The sequence below is a fragment of the Vitis riparia genome, chromosome 5, assembly GCF_004353265.1.
Source record: "Vitis riparia cultivar Riparia Gloire de Montpellier isolate 1030 chromosome 5, EGFV_Vit.rip_1.0, whole genome shotgun sequence".
NCBI classification, from domain to species: Eukaryota; Viridiplantae; Streptophyta; class Magnoliopsida; order Vitales; family Vitaceae; genus Vitis; species Vitis riparia.
This window is the reverse complement of record NC_048435.1, coordinates 13048394-13066581: the sequence shown is the minus strand read 5'-3', so window position 1 is coordinate 13066581 and position 18188 is coordinate 13048394. Positions and strand designations below refer to the sequence as shown.

General features: G+C 37.6%; 1 protein-coding gene across 1 annotated transcript in view; it reads left to right on the top strand.

Moving 5' to 3' along the window:
* LOC117913779 (probable DNA primase large subunit) overlaps positions 1 to 17697 on the top strand; it is a 37687-nt gene extending 19990 nt beyond the window's left edge. The window contains exons 16-19 of the mRNA XM_034828814.1: positions 8214 to 8299; positions 17042 to 17135; positions 17212 to 17383; positions 17489 to 17697. Of these exons, the coding sequence (XP_034684705.1) occupies positions 8214 to 8299; positions 17042 to 17135; positions 17212 to 17337 (306 nt within the window). The 3' untranslated portion in view covers positions 17338 to 17383; positions 17489 to 17697. The remainder of the gene's footprint in view (positions 1 to 8213; positions 8300 to 17041; positions 17136 to 17211; positions 17384 to 17488) is intronic.
* The last annotated feature ends 491 nt before the right edge of the window (positions 17698 to 18188 follow it).

The following is an 18188-nucleotide window of genomic DNA, read 5'->3' as shown; positions in this document are numbered from 1 at the left end:
CTCCTTGGTGTCCAGTTTGCTGGCTTTCTGTGAATTTTCCAGCAAGTGTCACGAGTATGCCTGGTACGGTTGCAATGGTCGCACCACAGGCGTTGCTCTCCATTGCTTTTGTTTGCTGGTACACTGCGTGAGACAAGGGCAGAGCCATCAACCAGCCCTTGATTGTTGTTTTTATCTCCAAGCATGACTCGTTTTCGATCCTTCTCTCTTTTTACCTCTGCAAAGGCATCGTTGATTGATGGAAATGGCGAGCTGCTTTAGTATCCGTCCACGGACTTCATCAAGTTCCCTATTAAGGCCTGCAAGGAACTCAAAGACACTCTCCTTCTCGATCATTCGCTTCTGTTTCAGGCAGCAATCTTCACATCCCAAATCAGATTCATAAAATAAATCTAATTCCTGCCAAATGTTTTGTAATTCAGTGTTATATTGAGTAACACTCATCGTTCCCTGCTTCATCTCTTTTATTCTTGTTTTTAAATAAAAAAACTGTGCTGCATTGTCCATATCCGAGTATTTTTTTTCTTGTCGAGTCCCAGATTGCCTTTGCGGATGAGAGAAACATGAAAATCTGACCAATCTTTGGTTCCATTGAATTTATCAGCCATGCCATTACAATTGAGTTATCTGCTACCCATGACGAATAAGTCAGATCTGTTTTGTTTGGTGCACTTGTTTCTCCGGTGAGGAAGCCCAACTTTCCTCTGCCACAAATCACCAATTTGACAGACTGGGACCATTGAAGATAATTTTTCCCATTTAATTTGTGTGTGGTAATCTACAGGGAGGTGTTATCGTTGACCTGGAACGTTGCTGTTGTTTGCATTTTCGCCTGAATCTGGCTGTCTCTTCATGCATCAGTTCTGCCACTGCTACCTGTCATGGCCGTCTTTACCATTGCCGGGATTCATAAGATTTTCTGCTCTGATACCATAAAGTCTTTAATGCATAGACCTTTTTTTTATTTTTCTTTTTTAACTTTGTGAAAAAACAAGGGAAATAAATAGGCTCTTGCTCTAACTGATTAGCAAGGACTTCTCCTAAAAACTAGGGATATAGATACCTCTAAAGAATAATCCAAAACAACAAAATAAAAGAGTTCTAATTCAAGCCGACCCTATTTAATTTGAATGCCTAATGGATAAAATACTAACTAAAACTAACAGATAAGATAAAAAAACTCATAATTATCTACACCCCCCTCACTAGCCTGAAGTTGATGCAGGTATATGGTTCTTTTCATCCCTAGCATACCTAATCTAAAATAAACCACACCTACTCCATTGGGTAGAGGACAGGGCTGGCTAAGACAGGACAGTGGACCAAGAAAGAGTGGGTGCAGGCTATTGAAGATTGAAAGAACGATCTGATATTAGAAATGAATCTCGGTCAATGAAAAGCAGTCATGAATTTCATTCTGTATTATGCAAATTGACGTAAATTGAGAGAGCAGAATTGTGGAATAATTTTATTCTCCTTCCTTCTCAGAAAACTACATTAGCTTTATACAGAAAAATCTTAGCTATAGAAAAGGAAACTAATTACTAGGCTATATCAAATCCCATGATTTATAGGATACTCTAACAAAATAGGAAACTAACTAAATTAACCTAATTCTAGGAATTCTGGCTGTTACAAGCAAACTCTCCTAAACTAGCATAATTACTATACACAGCAAAATACAAGCCATTAATTTACAACCATAATTCACGTTTTCCCACACTCCCCCTCAAGCTGGTGAATAGGTATTCACCATTCCCAGCTTGGATACAAAGCTTTGAAACACTGAACTACTAGCCCTTTGGTAAGTATATCGGCAAGTTGACCATGTGTAGACACATAAGGTGTACATATCAATCACTATCCAACTTCTCTTTGATGAAGTGTTTGTCAATTTCATGTGCTTCGTTCGATCATGCTGTACCGGGTTGTAGCTATGCTGATTGCAGATTATTATCACAATAGAGTCTCATTGGGCCATCCCATTTAATCTTTAAGTCTTCTAAAACGATCTTCAACCATAGTAGTTCACACACACCCTGAGCCATTGCTCGGAATTTTGCCTCCGCACTAGACCGTGCTACCACATTCTGTTTCTTACTCCTCCATGTCACGAGATTTCCACCAAGAAAGGTGCAATATCCAAAAGTTAACCTACTGTCAATAATTGAGCCAGCATAGTCAGCATCTGTGTATGCCTCAAGTACTAACCCTCCATTCCTTTTGAACGGAATACCTTTACTTGGTGTCCCTTTGAGATATTGTAACACTCGATAAGCTACCTGTAGATGAGCTTCCTTTGGACTATGCATGAATTGACTAATCACACTCACTGCATCTGCTATATCTGGTCGTGTATGAGATAGATAAATGAGCCTTCCCACCAAGCGTTGATACATTTCTTTATCTACTGTAGCATCATTTTCTGCCTCTCCGAGTCTAAGATTCGGATCTATTAGAGTACTTGCTGGTTTGCATGTGGTTCTTGCCAGTTTCTTGTGAGAAGATCTGTAACATACTTCTGTTGGGAGATAAAAAATGCCCTTGCTTTAGAGTGAGCCACCTCAATACCAAATATTTCAACCTCCCTAAGCCTTGATCTCAAATTTCCTTAGCCCAAACATTGATTTAAGACATGTCTCTCCTTGTCATCGTTTCCTGTCACTATTATGTCATCGACATACACCAAGAGAGTGTGAGTCTCCCCGAAGATGAGTGTTTAATGAACAACGTATGATCTCCTTGACTTTGCCTATATCCCATGGTTATCATCACTCTTGCGAATCTTCCAAACCATGCTCGTGGTGATTGCTTAAGTCCGTACAAGGCCTTTTTTAATTTTACATACAGTTATGAGCAACTAAATTATTGTCATAACCTGGCGGACCTCCATATAAATTTCTTCCTCTAGTTCTCCATGCAAAAAAGCATTCTTGACATCAAATTGCTGCAAATCCCAATTGTAATTAGCTGCTAATGACAACAAGACTCTAACAGTGTTCATCTTTGCGACCGGAGCAAAAGTTTCTTTGGTAATCAATCCATAGGTTTGAGTATAACCCTTGCAACCAATCTAGCCTTGTATCTTTCTATTGATCCATCTGTTCTGTATTTCACAGTATAAACCCATTTACACCCCACGGTTTCTTTCCTATCGGCAATTTTTACCAACTCCCAATTTTGTTTTTTTCGAATGCCTCCATCTCCACATTCATAGCTTGTTTCCATTTTTCATTGGTCAAAGCCTCGGATACGGTGGTAGGGATAGAAATAGTGTTTAGGCTAACAAGGAAGGCTCTATGAGATGGTGAAAATTTTTTAAAGGATAGGAAGTGTGTAAGAGGGTATAGAGGTCGATTTGTGCATTCTCTAATCCCTTTCCTAATAGCAATAGGGAGGTCCTGGTCATCATTGTTCACATGAGATTCAGATTGCAATGAAGGATTAGAAATTGTTACCTGATTCTCAGAATTTGGGTTGAAGTCTTGGACTTGCACAGATTCAGGGACAATTGTCTTCTTCCTCGAAAACACTTTGTGAAATCTCACATTCTCAGGGGCAGATTTTGGATTTTTAGGCACAGGTTCAGGCTGATCGGGCAATTTAGGTAAGGTTTCAATCAAAGGATCAGTGGGACGAGATTGTTTTGACAAGGGAAGTGATGGCAGATCAAGGAATAAAAAATCCCCCCTATCCTTATCTTCCATTACCAAATTCTCCCCCTGAAGATAAGGAATAGTGAAATAAGATTCTTGTTCATGGAAAGTAACATCTACCGAGACATAGAATCTTTTTGATGGAGGATGGTAACACTTATACCCTTTCTGAGTTGAAGAATAACCCCAAAAAACACATTTTAATGCCCGTGGATCTAACTTCCCCCTGTTTTGATTATGAACATGGACAATGCCACACACCCAAATATCCTAGGAACAAGATTGTTTGTAGTGTGTAGGTTTGGATAGAATGTTGAAAGTATGTCCATTGGACTTTTGAATCCCAAGATCTAGAAGCAATCTATTTATGAGATGAGCAGCTGTAAGAACTGCTTCTCCCCAAAAGGATTTAGGCACATTTTTCTGAAACATGAAGGATCGGGTTGAGTCAAGAAGGTGACCGTTTTTTCTTTTGCCACCCCGTTTGCTGTGGAGTGTTAACACAAGATGACTCATGTATTATTCCTTCCTCTCTGAAAGTATGGAGTTAGGACTTGATTGAAATAATCCTTAGCATTATCCGACCCTAATCTTTGATATTGACTCCAAATTGAGTCTTAATCATAGAACAAAAATTTGGAAGGACAGTACTGGCATCAAATTTATGTTTGAGCAAAACAATCCAAGTGACTTGAATACAATCATCAATGAATGAAACAAACCATTTAGCCCCAGTAATGTTAGGAATAGGAGGACCCCAAATGTCACTGTGTATGAGATAAAAAAGAATAGAACTTCTTTTATTGCTAACTGGAAAAGACACACGTTTGTGTTTAGCAAGTTCACACACTTCACAAGGAAAATGTTCGACGTCTAGACCTTTAAATAAAGAAGGAAACAGAATTTTAATAACCCTAAATGATGGATGTCCAAGTTGGCGATGATGAAGCCAAACTTTTTCTTTATTGAATGAAAAAACTTCTGAGACAAAAGAATGAGATGATTTGCCTTTGGTAATGTATGATTGACTTGGTGCTTTGAGATAGTAGAGTCCATCCCGTTCTCTAGCATGTCCAATCATCCTCCCCGAATCCTCGTCCTGAAATGCGCAATGACTATGATAAAAAAACCACATTGCAATGTAAATCTTGAGTGAGTTTTTGGATAGAAATGAGGTTCGTGGTTAACATAGGGACATGAAGAACATGGTGATGGGCTTATTTTGACATCTCCTATACCTGCTACAGTGGTCAAGGAGCCATCGACTGTGGCTATTTTTCTACTGCTTGAACATGGGAAATATGTGGAAAAAATGTTTGGTGAATGAGTCATATGGTCGGTAGTACCTGAGTCAATGACCCAGGAGTTGGCAAAGGTTATATCCGAGACATTTAATCCAATAGAGAATGGAAACTTACCTGAATACGCCAATGAACCAGTACCTGTTGGTTTGTCAAGGTTGCAAATAAGAGACCTCAGCCTCTCAACTTCTTCTTGATTAAGACTGCCTATCTTTTGCGGTGTTGCTCCATTCTGTTGTACTGTTGTAACATGGGCCTGACCATTATTACTTGGTTGTTCTCCCTTTTGTCCCCACTCTCGACTTGGTGGTTTTCCATGTAGTTTCCAGCACCGCTCACGCATATGGTGTGCCTTCTTACAATAAGTGCACCATAAGTTGTCCTTGTAGTCACGATTTTGAGTCTTTGGTTGACTAGATCTTCCATTGCCAGAAACTAGTACTCTTTCCATATTTGTGGCTGAATTGTTACCACTGCCAGCCACCATAGCTGAGCTGTCCGTTAATTGTGGATTAAGCATCAGGCGTCTTCTGCTTTCCTCTCCTTGAATTAATGCCACCACCTCATTAAAGCACGGAACTTCTTGCTTGCCAAGAATCTAAATTCGCACTTGGTCAAATTCTGGATTGAGTCCAACAAGAAAATCATAGACTCGATCTTGTTCTATGAAATCCTTGAGAATAGCAGCATCTTCGGGACACTTGGTCTTTATCACCCTGTAATGATCAAGTTCTTGCCATAAAGATTTCAATTGATTAGCATACTCAGTAACAGTTTTATCTCCCTGTTTAGCAGCAATAGTTTTCACCTTTACCCCGTATACTTGGGCCGCATCTCTCGCCTTAGAGTACGTCTATTGGATTGCATCCCAAATGTCCTTGGTAGTAGCTAGGAACATGCATGTGTCACTGATTTCAGGAATCATAGAATTCCACAACCATGCCATAATCATGGAGTCTTCTTCATCCCATGCTTCAAAATGAGGATCTCCTAGTTTCGGCCCTGTACCCATGAGACGGCTGATCTTCCCTTTCCCTTTCAACACGGTGCGAACAAGTTGGGACCATTTCAGATAATTTTTTCCATCCAGCCTATATGCAGCCTGGATATTCTGCAATTCTCCGGAATGTTGGGGTTGAATAATCTCCTCTGATTGGACTGTAGTGGTTGTTTCTGCAATCTCTGACATTTTTTACGAAAAAAAAAAGGCAATTTCTAGGTGATACAGGCAAAACACGTGGGTCAACAATAGACAACATTGAAGGCCAAGAGATCAGATTGACAATGAAGGCAAAAAAAAGGCAAATGAATGGCAATGAAGGCCAAGAAGAAAATGAAAATTCCAGGAGAGGAAACAAATGCTCGGTTTTGAGTTTCAAAAACAGAAGAAAAATTGGGCACTGTATTCAGCAATGAAGGCTGAAACAAAATAAATTCCAAGGATCCTAATTCAGCTCTGATACCATGACGTAAATTGAGAGAGCAGAATTGTGGAATAATTTTATTCTCCTTCCTTCTCAGAAAACTACATTAGCTTTATACAGAAAAATCTTAGCTATAGAAAAGGAAACTAATTACTAGGCTATATCAAATCCCACATACTCTAACAAAATAGGAAACTAACTAAATTAACCTAATTCTAGGAATTTTAGCTGTTACAAACAAACTCTCCTAAACTAGCATAATTACTATACACAGCAAAATACAAGCCATTAATTTACAACCATAATTCACATTTTCCCACACAAATTATGATTTTTGAAAACCCCTCCCATTGATTGAGCCAGCAGTAAGCAAGGTAGTAATTCTTTAGGCAACCTACCAAAACTATATGGTTTTAAATGTTCTTGGCACAAAGTTGATGTAGATTTGCCTAGTTCTAATTGTGCTTATGTTGTAAAGGTTTGACAAAACTAACTCATCTAACCTGTTATGACCTTTATAATAAATGATAAATGTGTCATTTAAACTTAAATAAAGTTGTAACCTACTTCAAGGGTTTCTTTTCAATGAAGAAACCTCAAAAATACTTAGCTTTCCTCATCATTATTCTATGGCATACATGTCATGAGTGGATCATATTAGGCGTATTTGTTTAAGCTTGTTTTTTATCAAGTGGTTACATTTTTGTTCAGAATTTTGACCTATTTGTTAACAGCACAACATGGTTTGTGCCTTAGCTTTGAATGCTCTCTCTTTCTCTGGATAAAGACATGAAAAAGCATGACTTGTTGCTACCACTGCTTGCTTTCTCCATAAATAGAAATAAAGTTGCTAAAAGGTTACTGAGGAAAGAACATTTTATTCAACTTTTGATCAGATTGCTCGTTGTTTTTTAGTGTTATTCTATTTCTTTCCTTCCGAATAGTCTAAAAAATGTACAGAGTATCTCTCCATACTTTTTTCTGTTTCCTTCCTACAAAGGAGTCATGCCAACTTAAAAGAGTTTCTTTGATCGTGGATGGGTGCAGACGACTACTAAGCACCTCTACCATTCCAAGAGAGAATTCTCAACTTCATTGTCAATGATAACCAGTTCTCGTCTTGTCCTCCCCTCTTCTCCCATGTAATCAGAACCACCCTCATAGAAAAGAGGAAAGGAAACCATGCCACTTAGAGGTTTCATAAATAGAAGAGAAAAAATTGGGAATTAGAAGTTTTCGTCATCTGTGCACAAGGAATGACCCACCGATGACGAGGCTTGCCAACAAGATTACAACCAATAATTGAAAAAACATCCTTCAAACCTCTTTGCAGTGAAGCTAGCATGTCGAATTTGTGAGCCCCCTAGCTGCCTGACTTTGAAGACACCCCCTTTGATGAAAACACAACTTAAGGAAGCTCCTATTCTCTTGACCCCCCAAAGAGATCTCCTTTGAGCCCTATGGATCTAAAGATCCCTTTAATAATGCTAAGGCCTGGCCCAATCTGTTCCCCAAACCAAACAAGCATGAGTCCTCATCTGATTTAGGGCGGCCGAAAACACTTGGGCCGAGGATCTTTCCTAACTCCTATCTACACTTGAAATGGCTTAGATGAGGTAAGAATTGTATGATGCTATAATCCATATTGCAATTTTGACAACAATGATTGAAACATTTATGCAATTTTATGTCCTTTATTGATGTTATTTGTACACATATTGACGTTTTGCTCACCTTTTTGATACTTGAAAGTGCTTAAAAATAAGATATGACTTCCTATATGTGCATGTAAACCAACAACATTCAAAACATTTTTGTTTTTTCCTTTGCAGGATTACACACCTTATTCTTGTCAAAAAATTATTTCATCAACTCCTGGTGTAGGAGATCATCACGGTTGCCCTTATCGACATTTTAGGTAAGATTTATAAATCATACCTTTCTATTTAACTCTTTGACATTATTATGGGAAACTTCACAAACTTGCTTGAGACAAGGTTTTATTATATTGTTTGTCTCAGTTTTTGTTTTTGTTTTGTTTTTGTTTTCGTTTTTTATTTTTTTATTTTTTTAAAACTTGCCTTCTCTAACATATAATTCATCTTAATCCAACAAATCCTTATCACTTAATGGTCTCAAATACTCAAATTTGTTTCATCAATCAGCTCAATGTAGAGCTAATTTTTTACTCTGTTACAATTGTTCAGGTGCTAGCCATTCAACCCCAACTATTAGTATATGGAAACTTGGCCAAAAAGAGCCCAAATATTGGCTACGGGATACATAATATAGTACACGAAAATTAATAACTAAGAATATAAACAAATATATCTAACCTTCTACATAACACTTTAAGAAAACCAACACAAGTGTCAACAAAAAAGTATTATTATTTTAAAATTGAAAGTGAAACAATGCAATGAGGTAAAAAAGAAAAAGCTGTAACAAACTTTCTAACTACCAAATGTAACTTCGTGAAGTTGGGGTCCATAGCTGACCACATAATCCATGTATTCATGATGACAAACTTGAAAGCTAGAATGAGGCTAGGGAATGAATAAGAACTTGAATAAACTCCTTAAGCATCACTAAAGAGGTATATGGTATACCTAATCAGTGACCACATATTGCAGGTATCAACTATCATATTGTATAGCAATAATATTTTGCAATATATGTTTTGGTTTACAGTTGTAATTTATAATAACTATGGAAAAAGAAAAAAAAGAAAAAATGAAGAAGAGGAAGAAGAAGAAACTCCCACTACGACATTACACTTCAACCACAAATACAAAAATGAGGGTGTAATTTCAAATATAATAATTGTAATTCATGTGCAATAAAAAATGTCTAACCACATGAGAAAAGAAAAGAAAAAGTCACATAACACAACTAGAAGGGTGAAGTCATAACTTGTTCCTAATCAAGGTCATGTGCATCATATTCCTTTTACAAGATTCCTATCTTTGACCCAACCTAGTATATATTACTTTTATTATCTTTTAATTTTTAAGGGCTTGATAATGAATACAGACAGGCAGTGGTTATATTTGTCTATGATCATAGTTTATTTTTGGTGTATTTAGTTGGGAACTTGTAGGAACTTAATTTTTATTGGGGGCCTTTTAGAACTTTGACTTCAAAGTTATGGTTAAAAACATTTGAAAGTTCATTTTGTGATGAAAAATTTATGCTAGTGTTATATTAACTTCTAAATTAAGTCCATAAAAAATTCCATAGTTCAATGTTTACATATATATGATACTGATGAATGCCCATATTTACCTCTATTAACCCTACTGAATTATGTGAAATTGATCTTATCTTGCTTTATAGTTTTTACCTTACATTATTTATGTGGTTTCATATGTTTATATATATTTTTTTCTATTATTTACTCATGATACATGATACTGTTTACGAGTAGGTAGCTCTGAGAATGCCTACTTCATATGGTTACCAAAAATCCAAAAAGAGAAAGAATCCTAATGGGATGAGTTGTCAAGATCTATTCAATAATAGGAAGAAAGAAAAAAATCTTACTAACCTAAATTATTTAGGGTTAAGTTTAGTAGAAATTGGTTATTTTAGTCTTATTTAGAATTTTATAAAGTTTTCTTTGTAAAAATTTGGTTATTTAAGTCTTATTTAGAAATTTATAAAATTTCTTTTTAAAAATTTCATATATATATATATATATATATATATATATATATATATATATATATATATATTGATAGGTAAAGAAAAATCTCATATAAAAAGATACGCCAAAAAAGCGACTCAAGGTATACAATACCTATACAAAGGCCAAAAAAGAAGAAAAACACCCAGCTGGCCTAGCAAACAACCTTAGTTAGAGCCCAACCAATCAATAAAATTAACTATAGTTAAAGGGCAATCAACTATAAACAACTTAACCTCTGACCAAATAGAAAGAACAAAAGAGTATTTGAGTCTCTGGATTGACAAAACATCATCCTTGAAGGCCAATCTATTTTCGTCTTCCAAACCGTCCAAAAAATGTAGAGAGGAGCAGTTCTCCACACCTTCTTGCGCTTTTTGCCACAAAAGAACCATGTCAGCTAAGGAGAGTCTCTCTAACTGAAGAAGACAACACCTATGACACTCCAAACAAAGTAAAGAGTAAATCCCATAAGACCCTTGTTTTTGAACAATGTAGAAGAAGATGATCTATGGTCTTCTCTTTCTCAAGACACATAAAACATTTATTCGCCAAGGCCCATCCTCTTTTCTGAACAAGATCCAGGGTTAAGGCTTTGCCCCATGTAGCCTCCCACACAAAGAAACTAATCTTAGGCTGCACCTACACATACCAAATGCAGCTAGAAGGAAACAAAGAAGGACAACTCGCTTCTAGAGCAAGGTAGAGAGACTTGACCGAGAACTTTCCACTCTTGGTTTCAGTCCAAAACACCATATCCTCCACATCTCCAAGCACTCTCTTCCCATGAAGTCGTTCCAAGAATCTTTCTGCCTTCTCCACCTCCCAATCATTGAAGGCTCTTGAAAAACAGGGATTCCAACCCCCCTAACCCCCCTCAACCAAAGGGTCCCAAATATCCGCCACCCACGCTTCCTTATCAACAGACAAAGCAAACAAGGAAGGAAATGACACACACAAAGGAGAATCCATCACCATCTATCTCTCCAAAATCTCACCCCCCGCCCATTACCTACAAGGAATAAAATCCTAGCGCCCACCAATTCCCAGTCCATCCTTATTCCTTTCCACAACCCCACACCATGCGCCTCTCTCACTTCCCAAGAGCACCAACCCCCTCTATCTTCCCCATACTTCCCTCTAATCACTTGATTCCACAAGGCCTCTCTCTCATTTGCAAAACACCAATTCCATTTACAAAGAAGAGCCTTATTGAGAATGGATAGACAGTTGACCCCCAAACCCCATTTTTTCTAACTTAAGCGCACCAACTCCCATCTTTACTAGATGAGGCTTTCGCTCTAAATTACCACCACCCCAAAGGAAATCCCTTTGAATTTGATCTAGTCTCCGTCTAACTGAGTTTGGCAAGCCCAACAAGGACATAAAATATATGGGTAAATTCGAAAAAGTGCTTCGGATTAGAGTCGCCCTCCCTCCCTTGGATAAGTATTGTCTCATCCACATGGCCAACCTTCCACGGAAACGCTCTTCCACTCCATCCCATACTGTCACTGACTTAAACGGATCACCCAAGGGAAGACCCAAATAAGTGGACGGGAGACTACCCACTCTACAACCAAAGTCCAAAGTAAGATCATCAATATTCTCTACCCTCCCTATTGGAATGAGTTCACTTTTTTCCAAGTTTATTCTCAACCCCGACATGGCCTCAAACCACATAAGTAACCAACTAAGGTAGGTCAAATCGTCTTGAGAAGCTTGGCAGAACACCAAGGTATCATCGGTAAACAACAAATGGGAAATCTGAACCCCTTCTTCACTCCTACCCTTCACCCTACAACCCTACATAAAACCTCCATCCACAACCCTTTTAAAAAAAAAGCTAAAAACCCCCATGACAATCACAAATAAATAAGGCGAATGTAGATCGCCTTGCCTCAATCCCCTTGAGCTTTGAAAGAAACCCGTAGAGGTGCCATTAACCAACACAAAGAAGCTTGCAGTGGATATGCACCACTTGATCCACCTAATCCATTTCTCCCTAAAACCCATTTTCTGCATAATTGTGAGAAGAAAATACCAATCCACATTGTCGTATGCCTTTTCTATGTCAAGTTTGCACAAAATACCATTCTCATTATTCTTCAAGACCGAATCAATGGCTTCATTGGCTATCAGCACTGCATCTAGGATTTGTCTACCTTCCACAAAAGCCCCTTGAGCCTTATAGACCACCTTTCCAACCACCTTTTTTAGCCTATTGGCTAAAACCTTGGCCAGCCACTTGTACAGACTTCCCAACAAACTTATAGGCCTAAAATCCCTTAAATCTTCAGTCCCCGCTTTTTTTGGGATTAAGACCAGAAAAGTTGTATTTAGACTTTTAACAAATTTTCCGTGTTCATAGAATTCCCTGAAGAAACTCATCACGTCATCCTTCACAAAGTTCGAAGCAAACTACTACCAGAAAGCCATAGAGAAGCCATCAAGCCCCGAAGCTTTATCCCCACCACATCCTAGCAGCGCACCAAACACCTCCTCTTCCGTGAACGACACCTCCAAAGCACAAGCATCCATATTCTCCAAAGACCCACACTGCAACCCAAATAAAGAAGGACGCCAGTCCCTTGGGTTGGACAACAAAGACCTAAAAGCATTGACTATCCCTTCCTTGATTCCATTCTCCTCCGAAAGCCAAATACCATTAATCCTAATTATGTGAAAGAAGCCCGTATTTCTGTCATCCTCTTTCAGCCACACTTCCCTAGATTTTTGCCTCCAAGTAATCTCTTCTAGTAAAACCCCTTTTTTATATTCTTCCCTCGCTTCTTTTCTAGCTTCCAACTCTTCCAAAGACAGTCTGCTAGTCTTCTCCTTAGCACCCCAAAACTCCACCTGATCCAAAGCCAAATCCTTCCTATATTCAACCCTGCCAAAAATATCTCTGTTCCACTCCTTCAATTTGGACTTCAAGACCTTTAGTTTTTCCACCAAAATAAAACTTGAAGAGCCACTAAAGTTGTCCCCCTCCCACCAAGACTTCAAAAGATCCTTAAAACCCTCCACTTTTAGTCACATATTCTCAAATCTAAAAGGAGAGGGGCCTCTTCTCAGACCTCCTCCGTCTAAAAGAATCGGGAAATGGTCAGACACAAGTCTCGGGAGGACACATTGCCTCGAACCACTAAAACGGCAATCCCACTTCTCGTTAACTAAGAATCGATCTAGTCTTGAAAATGATTGATTGTTCACCCCTCCACTCCTGGTAAAAGGACCCCCAAGCAGCGGCAATTCCTTTAACTCTTAGGTCTTCTATTACTTTTGAGAACCTTCTCATGTCTTAATTCAAACTCCCTCCCCTATTGTGCTCTTCAGGGCTTAAGATGGCATTAAAATCCCTAACAACACACCAAGGCCCATTCCAAAGACCCTTTATGGCCCCCAGCTCACCCAAGAAACACTCCCTATCTCTCCTCAGGGTCAGGCCATAAACCCCTGTAAAAGTCCAAATGAAACCATCCTCACAATTCTTAAAATGGTAGAAAATTGACAACACTCCCTTTTTTAAGTCGACCAATTCCAACACCCTATTATCCCAGAACACCACTATACCACCAACAACACCCTTTGAATCCACAGCTCCCCATTCTAGAAATCTCCCCACTCCTAGACTACGAACAAGACCCCTTGACATTTCCTAGATCTTGGTTTCTTGTAAGCAAACCAAATCCACCCTATTCTTCTTTATCAAGGCTTTGATCACCTTCTTCTTATCACAATCAAATGAATCTTCATCTAGACCTGCAAAAACTCTCCCCCCCACCCCTTCTCTCTTCTCCTCCTCCAAGATAATTCACAGTCCATTCCAACTTTCTCAACTCCCTTTCAAACTTTGACGACTCCAATTTTTTAATTTTCCTACCATCCAACTTCCCCTTCTGAAGTTTCCTCTCTTTCGTTCTTTTTAGCAAAAACAAAATCTCCCCTTCGAGCCCCTCCGTCGGCATTCCTAAGCAGCGGCTAAACTTAGCCAAGCAACTGGAATGCCAGCATGGTTCACCCACTTCGTCCCTCTCCTCCACAACCTCTTGAATAGCCCTTTCCGAAACATCCTCTATCACCTCCTCGACAACCCCATTAGCCTTTCTCGACAAACCAGAAACCTTCGTCTCCTTCCCATCCGCCAAAATCACCCTGAAAGGGCCCAAATCTGCTCCCCCAACTGCTTCTGAACCACAACCCCGTTCGGATCCCCATCAATGACGATGATTACCCCATCCCGCCCAGGAGAAGTAGAAGAAGAAGAGAAATCCCGCTTCCCCAAAGAGAACATAGAGCAAGGATGATAATCTGTGTACCTGAAAGCCTCCTCCATCAAAGCTTCGTTGGTAATCTCTGTAAGATTTGGCGTCGGTGGAGACGACCCTATTTGGAAGCCAAAAACATCCACGTTGATAATTTGGATTGCAAAAGTTTTGTTTGAGGCAATCCTCATAGAGACTTTTTGATCCTAATGAGGACTTCACCTTGAACACAAGCATTACTATAGAATGTAGGAACCAAAGAATGTTTTACTACAATGTATTATGCTTTACTTTTGTTCCATCTCCATCCCTGTTGCCAAGAGCTGAGCCCTTCCGTTTTATGATATGAATCGTGTGTTTTTGGTAATGATAAAGAATGTCTTTTTTGTATCCAATGCTTCTTGAGCTTTGTCCCCATTCAGCTTCCCATGCTGCTAGATTGTTCCAACCACATACTCTCATGAACTTGCTTTCCATGATTTCAAAGCTTCAATAAATGGACCTTTAAATTTTTAACTTTTGACTATGAACCAGTTGTGGTTGTATGAATATTATATATTCCCATCCGCACCCTCTATTACATTAAGCACTTCTACATGATTCTGTTATGGTTTCCCTCAAATCCACCCTTAGAGTTTTCTCAAGTGGTAAGATAAGATGAAGACATTGGAGTTCTGACACTGATGAGAAAAGAAAAAGATCCAACACTGTAAATCATAACAGAAGAACCAAAAAATTGAATGAAAAATTACTGGATAGTGTTCATATTTTTAAATTGCTTATGAAATTTAATATTTTGGAAATTTCTTAGAAAATGGTTTTCTATTGGACAAAATACAGGAGAAATGAAGGAACATAGTGTTTGGTGTTCAGTGTGGAGGGTGTGTTCCTATCCTAAAGCTCCATCTGGTGGATTTTTTTTAATAGGAAAAAAATCATTTTATTAAAGAGGCAGCAAGAAAAGAGGAGGCAAAACCCAAGGATACAAGAAGTATACAAATGGCACCAATAGATGGAAAAGAAAAGAAAAAGAACAAAAGATATCACTTCACTAACAGGATCCCAAACAATCAATAAAATCTAACAAGCACAATGAACTATCTCCAAGTTATTAGACCTAAGTAAAAAGAGTGTAAATAAAAGAGTCTTTAAGCCATCGTGCTCTTACCAAGTAGTTCAGAATAAACATGAAAAATGCAGTTCTTAAACTTTTATATGCTTCTGCCTAACAAAACTCCAATGCCAGCCAATAAGATATCCTTGGCTCATTAGATAAGCACTCGAGACATCGAAAAGGGATATCACAATGGATAAGAATATAATTAATTTCTGTTTCTTCACTCTTAGACAAACAACACCAGTTTGCTAAAATCCATCCTCTTAAGCTGATCCAGAGTTTGAAAACCTTTTCTCAAGAAGCCTACTCAGCAAAAAACTCACTTTCAGAGCCCAAACTACCTTGGCAGGACAAGAACATCCTCCTCAGTCTCAATCCTTGGTATGAGCCACAGCAATGTATTCTCATCATTGCTAAATGCTACCAACTCTTGCGGATAGGAATAGCTCCACAGTCCATTTCAGAATAATGCAACTGCCTCAAAAAAGGCATGATTCTGATGCCCCCCTACCATGGGAATTATCCCAAACATCAGCTACTCAAGTTTTATTAGAAACTGCAATGGAGAACAAGGAGGAATGAGACATTTCAGCAAAGAATCATCACACTACACATCATGTCAGAACTTAACTTTTTCTGCCATCACCCATAGATAAGTTAGTTCTTGCCTGAAACTCATCCTGACCTCTCCTTACAATTGGTACTCATGTAGATTATACTCCCAATTTTAGACTAAAATTCATTATTTTCTATCAATTTATGCTTGTCATAAATGGTCATAGTGACTCGAATAAATCAAGATTTTATTTTATTTTATTTTTTTAATTTTCATTTTGTACCATTTAAACATGAATGAGTCTGGAGAATTCCAAATGGTTTCTATTTGGATGTTGCTAAACGATTAACTGTTGTAGTAAGATTGTGGTACAATGTTTGTCATGCTCTTATTTTGGAAGCTTCAATTTTTATTATTTAGATATGGTATCGTTGTAGTATAATTACCAACAGTTTGTTTTGCAAGTCAAAGTTCTGTACTACTGCAACTTCTCGTGTTCAAACTAGAATCCCATCTTTGTACATGCTTCATTTTGTGTTAACACAGGTACCTTGTGCTAACGCAGTAGTTCCATGTAGCATGGTTTTCTTTCAGTTAAGCCATCAAAAATCATCATTTCATATCGCAAGCTTGAACCACATATGGCTACATGTTTTTTGGACTTCTGCTAACGACTTCTAACCCTGTCTACCGGAAATATATTGGTATTTACTGGCATAATCATCTGCCCAGTTGCAGATGACCAACTTATTGTTGAGGATTTCTTTTGTATTGAAACCCAATTTTTGGAGCTATTTCAAAATTGTCCAAGTACTCTTATCATGTGAATATCCTTTCTGATTGTTACTTGTGTTCATCTTAGGATTCTCATTTTTGTCACAATGATTATGCAGGTTTCTGGGACTTGCTGCAACATGATAATGCTTTATTCCTCTAATGATGCAAAATGAACATTTTATATTCACAGAAATAACAAACTAATTCTGGAGTTTAAATCGAATAAAGCTTTGACTGATTTGTCATTTTTGTGACAGTGAGGAGAATTTAAGAGCTGCTCTTGGCAAGATGGGTGTGGGCAATCGTGCAATGGAGGATGTAATGGACAAAGTCCGAAATCGACATTATCAGGTTATAGAATTTACTACTAACCTTAGATACACATCGAGATGGTTTTGTTATTTACAACATGGTAACATCTGTGCAGTTGGCATGCACCTTAACGTTTGAAGCTGTTCATGGCACCTCCTGTGATGCTGGAATTAATCATCCAAACCAATACTTCAGTGATAGCCAAAAGATCCTGCATCCAAAAGTAGATCCTGCTAGATGAATTTGCAATCCGGTCCAGTAATAGCTCTGACAAAGAAAACTGTTTGGTAAAATATGATATGCTGCCCCTCGTAGCTCGATTAAACCCAGTGGGATATACCTGAAATGTTGTCTTGTTCCTGCTTTATGTTATGTCATTTCTTTGAATGCAGATGCTAAACTGCAGGAGGAGAAGATGATAGCCAAATCTCAGCCATGAAAAGATGCATAATCGCAGCAACAACAAAATTGTATATCAATCAATCCCATGACATGTTACTGTCTTTGGTGGTGCTATATTATCAACCATAGTCACAGGAGTTCACTTAATAACTGAGAATACTTAAATAATTTTAGATTAATAATTTATTATTTAGATTTATTAAATAGTTTTGTAAATAAGTGTTTTTCAATACTTGGAAACACTTATTTCTCTCAAAATCACTCAAAAGCTTTTTATTTATTTAAGTTATTAAATTAGGTTTGTTTGAATGCATTTTTTGTTTTTAAAGTTAGAAACTTTTATATAAATGTGTAACACGAGGTGTTTGGTAAACTTTAATTCTTATTATTTAATGAATTAAATTAATTTTAAGTTATATTATATTTAAGTTATTAACTTAAAATTTATTACGTAACTTTTATTTTAAATATTAATATTGTTTTGATAAAATTAATTTAAAATTTATTTTAAATCATCAAATTAATGTATTTAACTTCATAAATTATAATTATAATAAAGGAGGTAAAGTGCTAAAAAAATCGTGGATAGCAAAGACATTATGGAAGTAATTAACATAAATAAGGGTGAAAAGGTAAAATAAAAATAAAGACTTAAGAATACATTAATTATTTTTACTTATTGTTATTTTA